The 17,731-nt window shown below is 43.3% G+C and overlaps 2 protein-coding genes and 1 long non-coding RNA gene across 4 annotated transcripts in view; 2 read left to right on the top strand and 1 right to left on the bottom strand.

Annotated features, from left to right (window-relative positions):
• polr3d (polymerase (RNA) III (DNA directed) polypeptide D) overlaps nt 1-1,835 on the top strand; it is a 30,206-nt gene extending 28,371 nt beyond the window's left edge. The window contains exons 5-9 of the mRNA XM_019255397.2: nt 17-141; nt 218-377; nt 476-723; nt 1,120-1,272; nt 1,368-1,835. Of these exons, the coding sequence (XP_019110942.1) occupies nt 17-141; nt 218-377; nt 476-723; nt 1,120-1,272; nt 1,368-1,484 (803 nt within the window). The 3' untranslated portion in view covers nt 1,485-1,835. The remainder of the gene's footprint in view (nt 1-16; nt 142-217; nt 378-475; nt 724-1,119; nt 1,273-1,367) is intronic.
• A 1,640-nt stretch (nt 1,836-3,475) lies between these two features.
• On the top strand, nt 3,476-16,128 carry LOC104935319 (glycerol-3-phosphate acyltransferase 4). 2 transcript variants are annotated; one of them, XM_010751142.3, is made up of 13 exons: nt 3,476-3,678; nt 4,300-4,924; nt 7,106-7,175; nt 7,273-7,573; nt 9,668-9,742; nt 9,833-9,922; nt 12,115-12,208; nt 12,325-12,440; nt 13,028-13,083; nt 13,184-13,269; nt 13,390-13,518; nt 13,677-13,756; nt 14,707-14,815. In XM_010751142.3, the coding sequence occupies exons 2-13, from the start codon at nt 4,757-4,759 to the stop codon at nt 14,813-14,815; spliced, it is 1,374 nt and encodes a 457-aa protein (XP_010749444.1). In that variant the 5' UTR covers nt 3,476-3,678; nt 4,300-4,756. The 2 variants fall into 2 exon arrangements, with proteins under 2 accessions (XP_010749444.1, XP_019110949.1); XM_019255404.2 differs by lacking the exon at nt 3,476-3,678 and having other exon boundaries at nt 4,757-4,924; nt 14,707-16,128.
• A 628-nt stretch (nt 16,129-16,756) lies between these two features.
• LOC113745620 (uncharacterized) lies at nt 16,757-17,670 on the bottom strand. The gene is made up of 3 exons (XR_003462256.1): nt 17,622-17,670; nt 17,442-17,540; nt 16,757-17,335 (listed from the first exon to the last, which is right to left on the bottom strand). It is a non-coding gene; the product is annotated as an uncharacterized LOC113745620 (long non-coding RNA).
• Nucleotides 17,671-17,731: the final 61 nt, after the last annotated feature.

Raw genomic sequence — 17,731 nt, 5'->3', positions numbered from 1 at the left:
TCTGTGTCACACACAGGTATCTACGAGAGTGAGAAAGAGGCTCCGAGCGTGGGACCCTCACCCATCATCAACATTAAAAAGGAAAAGCGAGAGACCGAAGAGGAGACCAAAGAGATTCTCCGCAGTCTGGAGAGAGATAATGTGAGTCCAGTTATTGTCAGTCGTCTTTTATTAAGTAGTTTTATTTGTTGTTTTAACTTTCCTCTCCTATATGCAGTTTATAGACGATCCCTACCTGAGGAGTGAACAGAGGAGCTGCCCTGTCCAGCTTCCCCTCGCCGTGTCGGGATGGGGATTCAAGGAGGAATTTAGCACCTCCGATGTTAAAATTGAGAAGGTAGAGGAGGATGCTGAGCCCATGGAGGCTACAGTTGAAGGTATCTTGCATCATTTCTGTGAATATCTTGCAATGAGATGAAACTAAAAGATCCGAGCTCCCTCTAAAAATACACATTTTCGTGCATGTGCTTTTCAGTGAAACAAGAACCGGTGGAAACTGAAATAAAGAAGATGGAGTCAACCTACAAGCCTCCTCCTCTCCCCGAGCCTGAAGTTCTGCCTGATCTGCTGCACAGGTGGAGTCTGGGCAAAGGCGAAGAGCTGTTCTTCATGCAGCTGCCCGACTCGCTGCCCGGCCAGCCCCCGACCACAGAGCACAGACCGGTGAAAACGGAGGTTCAGTCAGAGGACGGACAGTCTGTGCTACTGAAAACAGAGTCTCAGGTAGATATAGCTTTTAATCGATCATTCATAACGTTATGACCACCTGCCTAATGTTGTGTAGGTCCCCCTTTTGCCAGGACTCCACTAGACCTCTGAGGTGTTCTATGGTATCTGGCAAAAGCTGTTAGCAGCAGATCCTTTAAGTCCTGGGACCTCCATGGATCAGACCTACATGTTAATGTAACACCCACATGAATGGCAGAACCCAAAGTTTCCCAGCAGAACATTTCCCAAAGCATCAAACTGCCTCCACCATCACAGTCCTCGTCAATGTCACCTCATATATCCCGCCCACTGACAGGATAACAAGATAATCAGTGTTATTAAGTATTAACTTGACCTGTCAGTGGTCATAATGTTATGGCTGATGGTAAACAGTGTTTTGATGTTTAACAGGAAGAGGAAGCTGAAGAGAGCACCTGCAATCTGAAAGACCTGCGGGAGGGTCTCGTGGGAAAGATGCTGGTGAGGAAGTCCGGCCGTGTACAGCTCATACTGGGACACGTGACGCTTGATGTGTCTCTTGGAGCATCGTGCGCTTTCCTTCAGGTATGATGGTGTATTCATTAAAGTGTCTGTGTTTGTGTCTATAACTTTTCTATTTGAATTGAACATTTCTGACGTGCTTTACTCTCCGTTCTCAGGAGCTGGTCTCTATTGGTACAGAGGGAAGAACGGGTGACTTGTCTGTATTGGGGAACATCAAACACAAAATGGTTTGCTCACCAGATTTTGAAGCTCTGCTGGAGAGTAATGCATAATTCTCACCAGAGCAGTGGAGGACAACACGCGCCTCCTCGAGTCTGACTGGTCGATGCACTTCGTGGTGGGTCACTATGGATCATCCCTGTGCCTGGAACCTCACATCCAATGGCTGATGATTGTGCTTACTTTGTTTTCAGAGTTGCTCTAATAACATATCGAAGTACACTATCTATAAATATGAAACACAGTTTTCCTCCTGCGGGAATAGGCATATTAATTCAGGGTACAAAGGTTGAGTGGTGTGCCATATTTCAGTATGTTTTCTTTTCTCAAGATCTGAAATTACTTGACAAAACTGTACATGTATGTAAATGTGTGAATAAAAAATAGCTTTTGTTATTCCAGTATGTTGGTGTCTCATTGTTTCATTTACCTCTGCTGGCTCTGCAGTTACATATTTGGTTTTATTTGCTGCATCTTAAATACAATGCAGGTGTAATACCTTTTTGTTGGACCTCGGGAGGAACAGCCCAACCCTGCGGCCCGTCACCGTAACCGACAACACAGAAAGATTTCTGGGATCCACAATCTTCCAGGAGAGCGGAGGATGTACTTCCTGTGCCAGCTCAGGAAGCTCAACCTGCCTGAGGAACTGCTGATCCAATTCAGTCCGTTCTGTGCTCATCAATCACTGTTTGGTTCGGTTTGCCACCAAACGGGACAGAAACAGACTACACCGGGCAGGAAACATCACTGCAGATCCATCACAACACTGTACTGTACGCCAAAACAACTAAACACAACAGTTACCTGTGCAATAACCTGTAAGTTCTAAATCATTTATTCTCACTGTTCACTGTTTAGTTTTTGTTCTTTTAAAATGTAAATATTAAAACACATATTTCAAGTTCAAGTCAACTTTATTATCTATCAATGCTGCCATATGTACAGGACATACAGATAATTAAAATTGTTTCTCTCTTATCCCAGTGCAAACAGCAATAAACATGAAATATAAAATATAAGTAAAAGAGGTAAAAAAAACAAACAAAACGAATCAGACATACTTTATTAATCCCTGCAGGGAAATTGTTTTCGTTACAGCAGCTCCCAAACGGTAAGTGAGATAGTAAGTGATAGCAAGAAAACAAAACTTTAACCCTATACACCTATAAGATATCCTATTTTAACACTATATACACACAGGTATAAATAACAGTTAAATAAAACCAGTAACAGTTAAATAAAAACCAAGTAACAGTGAACTATGCAATATGTAAATCTAAAACCTTATGAAGAATTTAGTTTGAAATAAATAACAGTTAAGTAAAAGCAGTAACAGTAAAACAGTGGTTTTTTTAAATAATATATATATTATATATATGATATATATATATATATATATATATATATAATATTATAGATAGATATATATATAGGATAGATAGGATAGGATAGATAGGTAACTCTTTATATGGTCCCTAAAAGGGAAAATGCGGTTACGGCTGCGCCATTTGGCCTTCGGGCCAACCAAAACCATGTTAAGAAAGGAAAAAAAAAGTGCATTACAGGCAAAAAAAAAAAAAAACAAACACAAAAAAAAAACAAAAAAAAAAATCACAGACACATAAGACATTATAACATTGGATTGGTATACATGAGTGGGCTTTTTTGGTGGATCATATTATATAGTATATATAGATATATATATTAATCACACCCCGTGTACTCTGGCATGAAAAAAATATAATTTATTTATTTATTGTATATTATTATAGCATTTGATATATATATATATATATATCTCTCTCTCTCTATATATATATATAGATATATTTAGATAATAGTATATATATATATATATATATAATATGATATATATATATATATAGAGATAAATTATATAGAATATATAATTATTATTATTATTTTATAAATTATTATTTTATAGTGGCCAAAGAGCATAAATAATGTAACAATCGGTGCAGTGCCTCGCTTGACCACAGGTGTCGGTGTTGCAGCAGCGTGTGTTGCCGTGCTGTGTCCGGCTGAGGGTTGGCCGTCTCGGATACGTAGTCGAGCCGCCCGTGTCGTTCCGTGTCGTCCGCCGGTGGAGTTACAGTGCGAGTCCGCAAGACAAAGACAACTGATGACCGGAGAACCCCCCACCTCCTCCTCCTCCTCCTCCTCCTCCGCCGCCTCTTTTATACTGTACCGGACGGTGGACGTAACAACGTGCGGCTAAAAAAGGTTGGTTTTTTGCGGTGTATTAACACGTTAACGGTTGTTCGGGAGAAGTTTATCGGAGCTTCAGCCGCAGAGAGGCGGCTCCGCGTTTCATCAACACCCGGGCTGACGGTTACTCTGCGCGAGAGCTAGCTGCGCGAGGCATAACGGTTAGCTTCGGAGGCCACGAGCTAACTTTACACTTTTATATAAATGAATATAAATATAAATAAATAAATAAAAACCACCGTGTGGCTCAAAGCCAGCGTTCAGTCTTATTTCTAGCTTCGCTTTTTGTTTTTTATTTAAGTGAATTTGTGGCGGTTAAAGTAGATCCACACACACACACACACACACCGGGATGGAGCCGCTTCGTTAGCCGCTCCTGCTGCATCATCAGCCGGGATGAGCAGGGCCTCTGCACGGGCTCTCTGGTAGTGTGTGAATGTGTGGATCATGGATGTTTTCCAAAAACATTACAGGTTACTCCTCTACGCACAACTCTGTGTCCAAACCAGTGTTTTTTAATACGTTTTTAAAATCCTTGCATTATTAATAATTAAATTAAAGCCCACATGTGCTGCTGTGGGTCACACAGGGTGTGTATTGTGTCGTGACTTGGTGTTTGTTTGTACATCTCTGCAGATCTGAGCCCTCCCTGAGCCACCTGCTGTGCTCCCAGTTGTTTTTGTCTCATTGTTTACATCTCTGTCACCAGCTGGAGGATTTGTTCAGGACATCTGCAGCACACACACACACACAGAAAAAAAGAAAGCCATCCATCCATCCATCCATCTATTCATCCAAGGACTACTTTTTCCTGGATTGATGCTGAACATAATGGACAATGCTCTTGCCCAAAAGGGCAACCTCACCATGCTCACTTGTACTGATTGTCTGTCCAGTGTGAGGAGAAGCTCCATCCCCTAAGTTATCTTCATGAAGGCCTTTTTCTGACAAAAGATAAAGGGCCGCTTAGGGCCAAAAGGGTGGAGGTCCCACACCTCCACCATCCTACCATCTTCTCTGCCTCCCCCCTTCCTTCCCTCCCTCCCTCCTCGACTATTTATTAACGAGTTCATCGCCCTCCCGACTTCCCAACATGGAGCTCTTCTTCAACCCCTTCGACAACTTGGTGTGTATCCTCCTCGGCATCTCCTTCACCGTCTGGTTCACCCTGCTGCTGGTCTTCATCATCGTGCCTGCCATCTTCGGGGTGTCCTTCGGCATCCGGCGTCTTTACATGAAAACCCTGTTGAAGATCTTTGAGGTAAGAAACTGTTTGAATGTTTGTGCGGTGTTTAAGATGATGTACACGCCCGACGTGAAGTTCTTACCCTCCCACTTCAGTTAATTGTCTCCTGCTCTCGCCAGACATCCTGTTATTGAACAAACTATAGTTTAAAAAAAAAGTTGTTGGCACCGTTCCTCAAGGACGGCCTGTGTTTGCTCGAGCTGTTGCACTTCTTTTTTTCCCGCCCTTTAGATCTACACAAATCTTTTTTAACATGCACATCTCAGGAGGCTGATCAGATGCAGGCTTCGTGCTCGTCTCCAGCATCCAATCAGCCGCCGCTGCTGCTGTGTTCACTGGCTGAGTCAGATTAACATCACTGCCACATTTTTCCCTCGTTATGTAACTGGTGGTACAGACTTAGAGCCAGACCGATATAATCGGCCTGTATTGGCCCATCGCAGATGTATCAATACCAGTGTAAACATTATCCAATGTATTGCGTCGCTGTGTAAATATGTTCCCTCCAACCTTTCTCTAGCAGAGTGCTCTGGAGTTCATGATACTGTGCAGAGACCAAAAAGAGGCGAAGCAGCTCTCAAACATGTCTCCTTTAGTATTTGATGAATAAAGCAACACTCTCAGTGCCTTTTGCTTAGTCATATCGGTGCACAGCTGACACAGGTCTATTTTCATTTCATCGGTCAGCAGATCAGCGAATTATTCCCCGCTAAAATTGGTATCCGTCTCGGTAGGGCTCTAGTGCAGAGCGTGTCAGTAACTGTCAGCCGTGTTGCTCGCTGGTTTGCAGTTTTTTACTTCCTACAAAAAAAAAAGTTTGAATCACCTGCCTTCATCGTTCAACATGGCAGTATTTGCCATTTAATGGTCTCCTTCCCCTTATTTGACTCAGTTATCCAGTTTCTCTCCTGCTGCTGCTGCTGCTGTCTCGGGGTCTTTCGGATCTTCACGAGTAAAGCTGTCATCATGTTCCAGCTACGTACCTTTGAGAGCGGATCTCGTGCCAGAAATAAACGCACCAGTGGGAGACACGAGAGATGTTCTTAGCTCATGATTCCAGTGGCGATTTTTTTAGAGGAAAGGTCAAAGGACGGATGGAGTGCAGGAGCCGGAGGGATGTTTTCTATTTCTACTGTTTGTCTTTATTCACAGGCTCGATTCGTTAAAGAAGGGGCGTGAATAGAACCTGAGTCTACCAGTTCAAGTAGAGTTCATGTTGCTGTTTTTCCACCAGCGTCACAAAAATCACTATTTCCTGCTCACTTAAGATATTAGTGCCGTAATCCCACACCTGCGACACCCCCATACGGGGTAAATAAGTGCAAACCGGTCTGTCACATGTCAGCATGTGTGCTCCTCTCTGCACTCAAAGAACTGTCTGCATTTCGGTGTGTCGACTCAGTAATGCAACCTGTCGGGACACGATCGAAAAAAGGTAGCTGCAAAAGGAATGCCAGATCATCTGGTGATGAGCGTGCCTATTCTGTTTGACTGGCAGAGATCAATCATCGCAGCCTTCAGGGTTCAAATATCTGAAGTTTGCTTGTTTAAAAAGTTTGTAAAATGTCTTTTATCTTGATGTTAGCTGTCACGTATTTCTTAGTGGGAAAGGGTTTCAGTTTGCCTGAAGTCATAAAACATGTAAATGAGTAGCAGTATGGAAATCATCATAGCCTCGGGCAGCATCTCTGTGTCCACTCCATACCAGCGCTGTATCTCCATGAGTGTATCTACAATCAGCTGTGTTGGACTGTCAGTTGAGTCCCTGTTATTGACAAACCGAGGAGTGGTCGCGTCCTGTAGCCTGAGACTGTTGGCTAAAGTCAAACACATCCAGTCCGATCATTTCCAGATCTTCTCCCCACTTGTCTCGCAGCTGGAACACTGTGTACTTTTCCTGCCCCTCTCTGGACGCGAGCCGCCTGCCTCCTGCCTGAGCATGCAGAGCACACGCGAGCGCACTGACGCACGAGGAGTGGGCTTTGTTTCTTAGTACGAGGCTGTGGTCACAGATAAGCCCAGAGTGTTTCCCCCAACTTTGTGAACAAGCACAACAACGAACACCGCGGGACGTTTCAGTAGTTTGCATGTCGTCTGGGTTTAGAAGTTTTATGGCCGTGTGTTTCAGCCTCGCAATAAACAAACTGTTTAATGTTTGATGAAGTAACATGAATACCTCTGCTGTGTTTTTTGTAGTGGGCCACACTCAGGATAGAGAGAGGAGCGAAAGAGAAGAATCACCACTTGTACAAACCCTACTCCAATGGTAAGACGTGCTGCTGTCACTCTGTTTTTTCCTCGTTTGTTTGTTTGTTTGTGGAGGCGAGGAATCCCTGACACCCTGTCTCTCTTGACTGCCCCAGCTATCATTGCCAAGGAGCCCACCTCTTTGGAGGAGGAGATCAAGGAGATCCGGCGGAGCGGCAGCAACAGAGACCTGGACTCGGCCTCGGAGTTCGAGATGTCCGACATCTTCTATTTCGCGCGGCGCGGAGTGGAGAGCATCATGGACGACGAGGTGACCAAGCGGTTCTCCGCCGAGGAGTTGGAGTCCTGGAATCTGCTGACCCGCAGCAACAACAACTTCCACTACATCAGCCTGAGGCTGACCGTCCTCTGGGGGCTGGGCCTGCTGATCCGCTACGGCTTCCTGCTGCCTCTCAGGTATTAGCTGCACCTAGAGTAACTCGTTCCACACATGCTTTTGAGGAAAACACAACATATTGAGACAGAGCCTGGAAAGGAAATTTAGCCCCCACTGCACAAACGACCACCAGAATATGTAATATCATAACGTGACTGACACTGACACAGAAAATGCATGTTCTTCTGAACAATTTGTGCCATTCATTTGCGTTTAACAACAATTTTCTTTTGGATTTAAATAACAAACTTGAAGATTAACACCTGTAGGGTATCTGATACAAGTCCAAGTGCTAAAACCTGAAATATTTACCAGTTTAATTGAGTTAACTCACGACACTTTCCATATAGAGCAGCTCCACACTCTACTCTTTATAATATTGCTTACAGAGACCCAACAGTTCCCAGGAAAAGCTTTCTTTAAGAGGCAGAACCTGGCTCACGGTGGACGGCTTTACGCGCGACCAAGCGGAGTTCAAAGCGGCAGAGTAGAGAGGGGGAGGGTGTTTGGTGCTTAGTGCCCAGTGTTACAAAATATTCACATTGGCAAGTATCTTTGTGTCCAGCAAACACAAATCCACCCAGCGAGGTGGTGTGACTCTGTATGACGAGTTAGCTGAAGTAGGAAACGGTGCCAACTGTGCACGGTTTGAGTCTTAAGACGCCTGGGAGTTTGGAGGATTAGCAGCGGCTAGACTGGCTGGAGTACAAATACGAGGGCTTTAGACGAGGAGCAGGTAGACTAACGCATACACACTTGGGCAGCATGTTCACCTTTGTGGTTAATTTTACTTTCCAACCCACCAAGCAAGAATGTTTTTGAAGAAATTAGTCCAAGCTCGGCCGGCAGGGTCAATCCAGGACCTTCCTGATGTGATGTGATGGGACAGCGGCACCCAGTGAGGCACAGTGTGCCCCCTTCACCTGAAATCAAGGGCTTAAACTGTCCTTTCAAAAAAAACGCCAGAGCTGCAACGATTAGTCGATTAATACTATTCAATTAATCAGCAAAGAAAAACATCCAAATTCTTTGATTTTAGCTTCTTAGATGTGAATATTTTCTTGTTTATTTAGTCCTCTATGACAGTAAACTGAATATCTTTGAGGACGTCAAAGATTTTCCACCATTTTCTGACTTTTTATGGACCAAACAACTTATCGATTTAATTTAGAATGAATCGATAATGAAAATAATCATTAGTTGCAGCCCCAAATAACACTGTGTGCAGCCTTCATGTCAGAAATTCATTCGTAGAAGTCTCAAAAAGGTTGATTACCATTAATTTACTTTTGATCTTGTGACAGGTCAACAGCTTTTTATAGTATTTCTTTGCAGTAATGTGTATAATCAGCTGTGTATAAGAATCATTGTGTTTTTCTCTTCCATGGAGAGGACAAAAGCACAAAACAGATAAACTGGATATGACTTTTTCTCTGCATTAAAACATCCTTATGTGTAATAACATGACCTATTCTTCCTTGAACAAAACAAATGACACCAAATTAAAGAAAGCGACACGGCGAGTTAAAGAGGGAGATCCTCGCTCAGGGTCAGCTTAGACAGGCACGGGGACAGTGACTCAGTGCTAAGCCCGGCTGGCTCGTGTCCAACTGCCAATGAGGAGACGAATCAGGCCACCGCGACACAGACAGACATCGCTGTAGTCTCTCATCCAGCTAATAGATTCTTTCATTCAGTACTTGTCCGTGTTTAACGCCCCGACACCTTCACCTCTCTCTGTTTCTCTTAATCCTCGCCCAATTTAATCAGCACCTTCTCCAACCCGCGGATGATCGGTTCATCCAGATTACGTCGACCTGTTTGCCATCTCGAACCTAATATGCCCCTTCTCCAGGTTAAGACAGTGAGGAGCAGAGGAGAGCATGATACTTTTAAGTGACAGCAGGAACCCTGGGTAACATTACTCATGACCTTTACTCGTTACCTGAGTGAAAGTTTGTCACACAGAAGGAAAGTTTTACGGCTGAGGATCGGATTATTACACATAAATACCAGAGAAAAGACTGGAAACGTGGAGTCCATCTTTCTGTGTTTGACACGAGTGCTTTCTGTTGAAGATTTATGTGAAACATATCTCTCTCTCTCTCTTTCAGGGTAACACTTGCCTTCACCGGTGTAGGCCTCCTCGTATTCCTCACCTCTGTCGTCGGGCTGCTGCCGAACGGAAAGTAAGACCGACAAGAAGCTCGAAAATATCAGCTCAGATCTCTAAAAGTTTTTGACAACTAACTAAATAAATCTCGCTGTTTTTCTCGCAGGATTAAAAACTTTCTGAGCAAGAAAGTCCATTTGATGTGCTACAGAATATGTGTCCGAGCTCTGACTGCCATTATAACCTACCACGACAGGTAAATTAAATTTAAAGTTATGTAACTTTAATTGTGCATGGACAGTCTTTAACCGGTGGAACACTAAACTGTTCACAGAGTAATATTAGACTTCCTGGAAAAATTCAACCGTCCTCATCAGATAAAGACGGGATGCATGAAAGGGAGTTAGTTCTGAAAAGAGTGTATGCAAACACTCGGGTGTAGTCTCATTAGGTCAGATGGAAATAATGGAAACAAAACAATAATCTATAAAAGAACTCAAAGCAGCCGGACCAGTTTTTCAATCAACGCAGTGCTGCTCAGAGCAACAAGTGGACTCGGACAAAAACTAAATATGGAATATTGAAGGAAAACGTGTGAATGCTGCAGGCGATCTGAAGGCCACGTGTATATTTGAAGCAAATATTGTAAATATACACTCATTTTGGTATAAAACAGGTAACTTTTTGCCTCCTTACATGAAGGTTTTTCCTACAAGACCCATTCATTTTTCACCTTTGTTATTTGGAGCGTTGGCTCTTTGTCATCGCCACTTTGTTTTTTTAGGTCAGTCTTTAAATTCGATTTGTGCTTCTGCTTGATTGCGTCTCTATTTTTAACAACGTGTTGCCACCGTGTCTTCACGCTGCTTCTGAACTTCCCTCTTGGTCAATTTCTCAATGTTTTTTTTCTGCTGTGCCTTTTTAAAAACGACAAGTTCCCACTGAAGATATTGATAAATCTGATATATTTCACATGATTTCCTATTGTGTAACAGGTTACTGCGTATGGCCACACCTCTGGCGATGAAGCCACTTGGTTATTTACTCAACACTTAATTTAGATGTTATGTAGTCAGAGCTCTGCATTTGTTGACTGTCATTTGGCAAAGCATAAAACTGACGTGCATCAAATAACTGTACACAATCGTACGAGTGTGAAGGCATTTCAAGAGAACGTTTGAAGAGATGTCTTGTTTCAACAAAAAGCATGTGGCCACAGTAACATGCGGGCACTCTCCACTTACACACTTCCCACAACACCTGATGAACAAGATCACACCCACACAAGTTAGAAACAAAAGCAAGTCACACAATAGTCTATTGTAATTTCTTCTTTCTGAATACAATGGAATTAAACAGAACAGATGAGAACAATTTGTTGTTTGACGTAAAATCATCACACATTTGAATCCAGAAGTATTTAACATGGAAAAACCCAGAGCACTCAAACACTGCTCATCTTGTTCACACGGTCGCAGACCTCTTGCTGTGACAGGAGCGGAGGGGAGGGGGGGGGGTCTTTGTGAGATTACATAATGTCAGATGAGTTATCTGTGCAGAACAGAAACCAGGCTGTGTTGGCAGTTGCAACGTGAGAACCCAGAGTGTAAGCATGAAAGGGGACGGTGCCTGCGGCGAGACTCTATGCGTATGCAGACTATATATTACAGCAGGCCTGTGAGCCAGAGTGAACACTTTCTCATACATAAAAGCTGAGGCATGCTTCATCAAGCATATTTTCAACATAAAACACACCGCTTGGAGCTTCACACTCCTGCATCGGATCCAAAAACTGTGCGATGATCCAAGCGGTGAGGCTTAATTTTCATTTATATATCGAGAACAAGAGCATAAGAGGAACATGAAAGTATATATCAAGTTTTATACAGTGGGTGGCACATGCAACAGGATGTGAAGGAGGAAGTTGATGCTCAGTCGTTTGCCCATCAGTCGTAATCTATAACAGCAGGTGGTGTTTTCGTTCAGCAGCAGTGCAGCCTCGGCTGAATTTGAGATTAAACTCCTGAAATCTTAAAAGTTTGTGTTTGTTCTCGTGTCTTTCTGAACGTCTGCCGTCGAGGCCCGGCCTGTTGTAACATGTATTCCTCTCTAAAAATACACAAGTGTCATAGGAAGTCTTCCTCTCTCTCTCTCTATTTAAGATTGTAACTCTATCTTTTAGAATGTGGACTCATCCGTACGTTCGGGTCCTGCATGCTCTGGGGGTCAAACCCCGTTACAGACCCGCCATGGGCTGCTTTGTTTCTCAAAAGAAGAGTGAGCGAGGCGGTGAACTAAAGTGCACCCACGTTTCCATGAAGAATGTATCAAAGAGTATTTTGACACCTGGTATCACGCTCAACAGAGTTTCCGTTGTCGACGATGAACTCTCCAGGAAGTGCATTCATGTCAGATAGATTGACAGTTTCTCTGTCTCCACTTTCCCAGTGAAAATAAACCCAAGAACGGAGGAATCTGTGTCGCAAACCACACCTCGCCCATCGATGTCATCATCCTGGCAAGTGACGGCTGCTATGCCATGGTAACTATACAACAAGAACACACTGCGGTCACATTTTTCTGTGGCCGTGTCTCTGTTGAGATGACACTTCTTCCCGGAAACACATTTGCTGATATTTGCATGTTTTGTTGTGTCAGGTTGGACAAATTCACGGCGGCTTGATGGGGGTCATTCAGAGATCCATGGTCAAGGCCTGCCCACATGTTTGGTTTGAACGCTCCGAAGTCAAAGACAGACATCTGGTGGCCAAAAGGTAGTACTACGACCCCTGTTTTTTGTTATTCTATAGTTTTTTTACACTTAATCTACAAGGCCTTGTTCAGACTTTCAGTTTCAGCGATCCATGCCACATTTGCCGGTGGTTTGAAATGCGATTCCAATTAAATTTGTACAGATTCGTCTCCGTCTGGAAGCTCGTTAGGATTTCAAAGCGTCATTCGCAAAAAACACAGAGTGTGTATCAGAGCGAGGCCGAGCTGCTACGAGCAGAGCAGTGTGGGGGACACAGAGGACAACAGCCTGTGGCCAGACATTGAAATAATGAATGTCTGCTGGCACTTTGGGTGGGGAGGCCTCTGCGCAGACAAAGCTGCTTCCCGTGTCGCCAGAGAATGTAGTTACTGGCTGTTACCGCAGCAACACATGCAGATAGTTTGTCCACGTCTGGACAAATCCCGACCTGATCGCTTGCAAATAACAACGTGGATAGTCCGACTTAAAGATCTGATTTGAGAAGCAAATGCGACGTGCCTGCAGTCTGAACGAAGCCTTGTTGCACAGTAAAACTTTTAAACTGAATCGAAGTGTCAGTCTGTTGACTTCATACGTCTTGTGTTGCAGATTGAGTGACCACGTCGAAGATAAATCTAAACTGCCCATTCTCATTTTCCCAGAAGGTGAGCTCGTTTAATCATGTGGTACAGATGAGAAGACTTTATTCTTTATTTTATTATTTTTTAGCCCCACAAGACTCTAAATTGACTCTTAATTCCACAGGCACCTGCATTAACAACACGTCCGTTATGATGTTTAAGAAGGGCAGCTTTGAGATCGGTGCCACAGTCTACCCTGTGGCCATTAAGGTGAGAGTGAGCCTTCGTGACATGTCATTTTAACCATTGTTGACTTTTATTATTATCAACAACAACAGAACAGAAATAACACGTGTTAATTATTCATTCTGGTGTGTTTGATCCGCACAGTACGACCCCCGATTCGGAGACGCCTTCTGGAACAGCAGCAAGTTCGGAATGGTCAACTACCTGTTACGTATGATGAGCAGCTGGGCCATCGTCTGCAGCGTGTGGTACCTTCCTCCCATGTCCAGAGAGGTGAGACGTCATGGTCAACTCGAAATCTTTTTGTCTTTGATGAATGAAACGATCGTTTTGCTGCGTTAAACAACAAGAGTTTGAATGAGACTGCTCAAATTTATAGTAATAACTGCTCTGACCAGTTGTTTTATATTCGTGTCGCTCTTCTCTAACAGGAGGGTGAGGATGCCGTACAGTTTGCCAATCGCGTAAAGGCCGCCATAGCCAGGCAAGGTGGACTGGTCGACCTCCTGTGGTAAGATCATTTCCATTCAGCTCGATGCGTTCTGACCACAAAGTCACTTAAAACTCTATCAGATATTTTGCCACGTCATCACAATAAAAGCACAGTTGGAGTCAGTGATATTAATAATGACCGGGTTCCAGTGAAATGACCTTGGCTCGCTACAGAGCCATTGTGAATATTATTGGTTACACCCATGCTGAGGAAGCGTCACAGCAGCACCCTGACTCTGTTTGACTTGAATGTAACAGAACCTGAATTAGTATTATTCTTAATGCCCGTGTTTACCCGCTGTGAAAAAGTCAACACCCTGCTCGAAATAAACCAGTTTCTAATTCAGAGAAGAGATGTTCACTGCAGTCGTTACGCTGGAGCTGGATTTCTTTTAGAGAAAGTGGCTGGCTCGTTAAGAGCAGAATAAGTCCTGCCATGTTTCTAATCGGTAATATAGAAAATTCAGTCCGCAGCTATAATTTAATATAATTTCATGGTGCAAAATTAACTTTTCCTTTTTTCGGCTTGGTGAGTGAAGCTTAATCTTCCAGCAACTTCCATATTTTAGCAGCATTTGGTGCCTCACTGACTCGTCACAGCTGTATCCAACAAGATTAATTATGACCGCGTTGCTATTTTTAACGTGCTGGCACCGCAATTAATGAGCGTCGTCATTAAGATCATCAGTCACACCTGTGACCTTTTCCTGCAGTAACAAGTTAAAAACAAACAACTCCACCATCAACAACGTCTGAAATTACACGACGTGGACTACAATTTGTGACTAAGAAGTTAGCGTTGGTTAGTTTGTCTGTCGTTTTCTTTATTGATTGTTTGTTTGGTCCATAAAATAGTAAAGAATGAGCCCAAGATGTTTTGTCCACAACTCAAAGATATTCTGTTTAGTTTAGTTATTTGTCGTAGCTCTAATCAGTGCTTGTTGTCACTCATTTCAAACTCTTCTGCAGGGATGGAGGATTGAAGCGAGGGAAGGTAAAAGATACCTTCAAAGAAGAGCAGCAGAAGCTGTACAGTAAAATGCTCGTGGGCACCCAAGAGGACCGCAGTCGTTCCTGAAGAACCTGTGTGGAGGTGGACTGGCTCAAAAACTCACTTGGGCGCCTTTTGACTGAACAAGGCAGTCAAGCAGGGCTCACTTCCTCTTTGTCGGAGCTCCCGGACTGGAAAATTCCCTCTCTGATGTCAAAAAGTACTCCATTTGGCTTCCTCGGTCACTGCCTCAGCTTGGCATGTTCAGTTTGCGTCGCTGTTACGGGTCATTCTGAGTCTGCTGCCCTTTTGTCGGGAAAAAGCTCGACTGAAAGCAACGTGCGCACAGTACAGGAGCATCGTCTTCCTCGGTGGCAGTCTTTTAAAGGAAAACTTGTATTATTATATATCATTGAGTTCACGTCTTCTGTTTGATAGTTTCAACTTTTTAATTTTCATTTGACTGTTGCGTTTGTATCACATTGTGTTTTTAAAGTTACAGACCTGATTTAAACCTGGGATGTAGAAGAGAGTTATTGTAGATAAAAAACTAGTTTGTTCTAAAGCTAAAAACCTGGGACTGAGTTGGGGTTTTGCATGACTGGCTCAAAAAAAAAAGGCCAGATTTTGTTACATTTCAGATATTTTTATGGGCTTTTTTCCAAGAGAGAAAAAACAACAACTTGTATTTTAAGCTTTGTGTTTTACATTAAGACTTGTATCAACAACACATGTGGTCACTATAGGAATTACATTGCAGGTGAGCTCTTGATATGTCGTCTGTTTCTGCGTTTCCTTCCATGGAATGTGTAAATCCTCACATTATGAAGTGGAACACGGTGCGTCCACAGTCGCTCTGACGGAGGTTTGAGTCAGATGTTCTCGTTCCAGCTAATACTGCAGCATAACTGGAGGAAAAGGGTTTTATAGTCCATTCATTAAGAGTTTATTTGGGATGCTTTTTTTAAGGCACCGTTAGCGATCGTAGGATCATGATCATAACGATTGGTCTAGTTATGACACATCCGCACTAATACCCTTCCTAACAGGCATCATGTTTTCATTGGCTTCCTGCTTGTGCAGTGACCATTCTGCCTAATTTATTTGAAGTGAACTTTAAAAGCTATTGTCTTTATTTCCCTCCCCTCCTTTCATCGATTGTTCATTATTTCTCCAACTTGGCAGCCTCTTTTTAAAAGGAGGTTTTCAAGGAGAGGCAGGGTTACAGCCGTAGTTTGGACTCCACCACGAGGCTGGAGTTGAGGAACATGGCGGTCGGCCCTTACAGTGGAGGTTTCTCCCAGTGGCTCGCATCCCTCTAGTTTGCTGTTATCAGGGATAGTCGTTGAGACCGTGTCAAACATGTTCATCGAAATAAATGTTCAAGAATGTGACTCTAACTTTGACTCTTTGGCTTTTTGTGCTTCCTCTGCTGCAGAAACGGGTTACAAACTTGTACTTACAGAAGCACGAGACAATATTTTAGATAAACTTGAGAGTATATGCTGCATATCTCTATTGCACCGTCACAAGCAGCAAGCATTTCATTGCTTTGGTCGAACAAGGGAGAACTGCATCATTGTCCACCACATCCATACGACTAATGATTATTTTCATTATTGATTTAATCTGTTGATCTGTTTTCTTAATAGATCGATTTAATTGTTAGGCCCAAAAAATGTTGAAAAATGTCGATCACTGTTTTGTCCACAACCCAAATATATTCAGTTTACTGTCCAAAGAGGAAAACCAGAAAATATTCACATTTGGAAAAACGTTTGTCTGGATGCAGTTTAGATACATTTAAAGAAATTGTTTTAAAAGTACGAGTCTTTAAAAAAGCAGCGATAGATGCTAAATATTTGGCCTTCGAGTCCAATGTTCTTTAAATCACACCAAATATGTCCCCTTTAGTGTTTACTGCCCGAGTATTTCATTAGAGTTTGTTTTGAGTTCCCTTTTATGAGCAAATATTTTCCTTAAACCGTTTATTTAAAAGTTTTACAGTTCCAAACAGTGCCTCCTTTAATTAGCTGTTTCTTTTCTGTGCTATTCTTGGCAGGCGAGCTCGTCGGGCCCCTCTGGTAACATTTCCTGATTTATTGTCCAGTGGGCACCAGGCCACTATACACAGTCTGGCATGAGGATTAAGAGATTTATTTTGAACATTATCTATTTTGTATTTATTCCCTAGCTGACTGTGTGCACTCATGATCAAGTCTGAAATGTTTTATTCTTGATTCCTCTGCAGCTGCTTCATCTAAAAAGCCAGGCCTGCTCTCCGTTTGGCTGCAGTAAAACAGGCCACGGTCCCCTTTCACACAGGGTTTCCCTTTGAACCGTCTTTGTTTCCAAACCGGTGATGGACATGGCAGCATTCTTTTGCATCTCTGTTGCAATAGTTTCAAATGGATTGTGTTGACGTTGGTGAATAAAGCACACAGCGCTCAGAGGGGGAGGAGTAAGAGGAAGCAGGGACCTCAAAAGCTTGGCTGTGTAAACCATGCCATGGTTGAACAGCTCACCAGCGGCACTATGGAGAGACTGGTGGACGGCACAGATCCATGCACTCCACATAAAGAGTTTTACAGCTCCATGGTTCAGCAGCTGGAGAGAGAAAGCGTACTGTAAGCGGCGTTGTAAAATACTGTGGTTACTGAAGCTGTTGTGATGACTGGAGGGTGTGGGAGGAAGGGGAGAAAAATGACTAAACTGTAAGTCATGAAAAAACCAAACGCTGGCTGGGAGCTTCTGCTGGTGCAGGACGTTACACAAGAGCAGCACATGGAGCTTGTTGCAGTGTAGCACACGCCTATGGGAGAGACACATAAAGATAAGACTCCCACACTTCCCTGCTTCACATATATATAAATATATATATTCTCCTTCTCACCGATGGTATCCGTGTCATCCTCAAACTCGGGTCCTCTACCAGAGGCCTGGGAGTTTGAGGGTTCTGCGCAGTATCTTCGATGTTCCTAGGACTGCACTCTTCTGGACTGA

This window comes from Larimichthys crocea, chromosome III (assembly GCF_000972845.2).
Source record: "Larimichthys crocea isolate SSNF chromosome III, L_crocea_2.0, whole genome shotgun sequence".
NCBI classification, from domain to species: domain Eukaryota; kingdom Metazoa; phylum Chordata; class Actinopteri; family Sciaenidae; genus Larimichthys; species Larimichthys crocea.
Note: the sequence above shows the minus strand (reverse complement) of the source record. Positions and strands in the feature narration are given on the sequence as shown.

What these genes read in the sequence shown, in the direction of transcription:
- LOC104935319 (XM_019255404.2), top strand. Translation starts at nt 4,757, where the DNA reads ATGGAGCTCTTCTTCAACCCCTTCGACAACTTGGTGTGTATCCTCCTC. An exon ending in GGGCTGCTGCCGAACGGAAA is followed by an intron (nt 9,743 to 9,832) that starts GTAAGACCGACA and finishes TTTTTCTCGCAG; the next exon opens with GATTAAAAACTTTCTGAGCA. An exon ending in GGACTGGTCGACCTCCTGTG is followed by an intron (nt 13,757 to 14,706) that starts GTAAGATCATTT and finishes ACTCTTCTGCAG; the next exon opens with GGATGGAGGATTGAAGCGAG.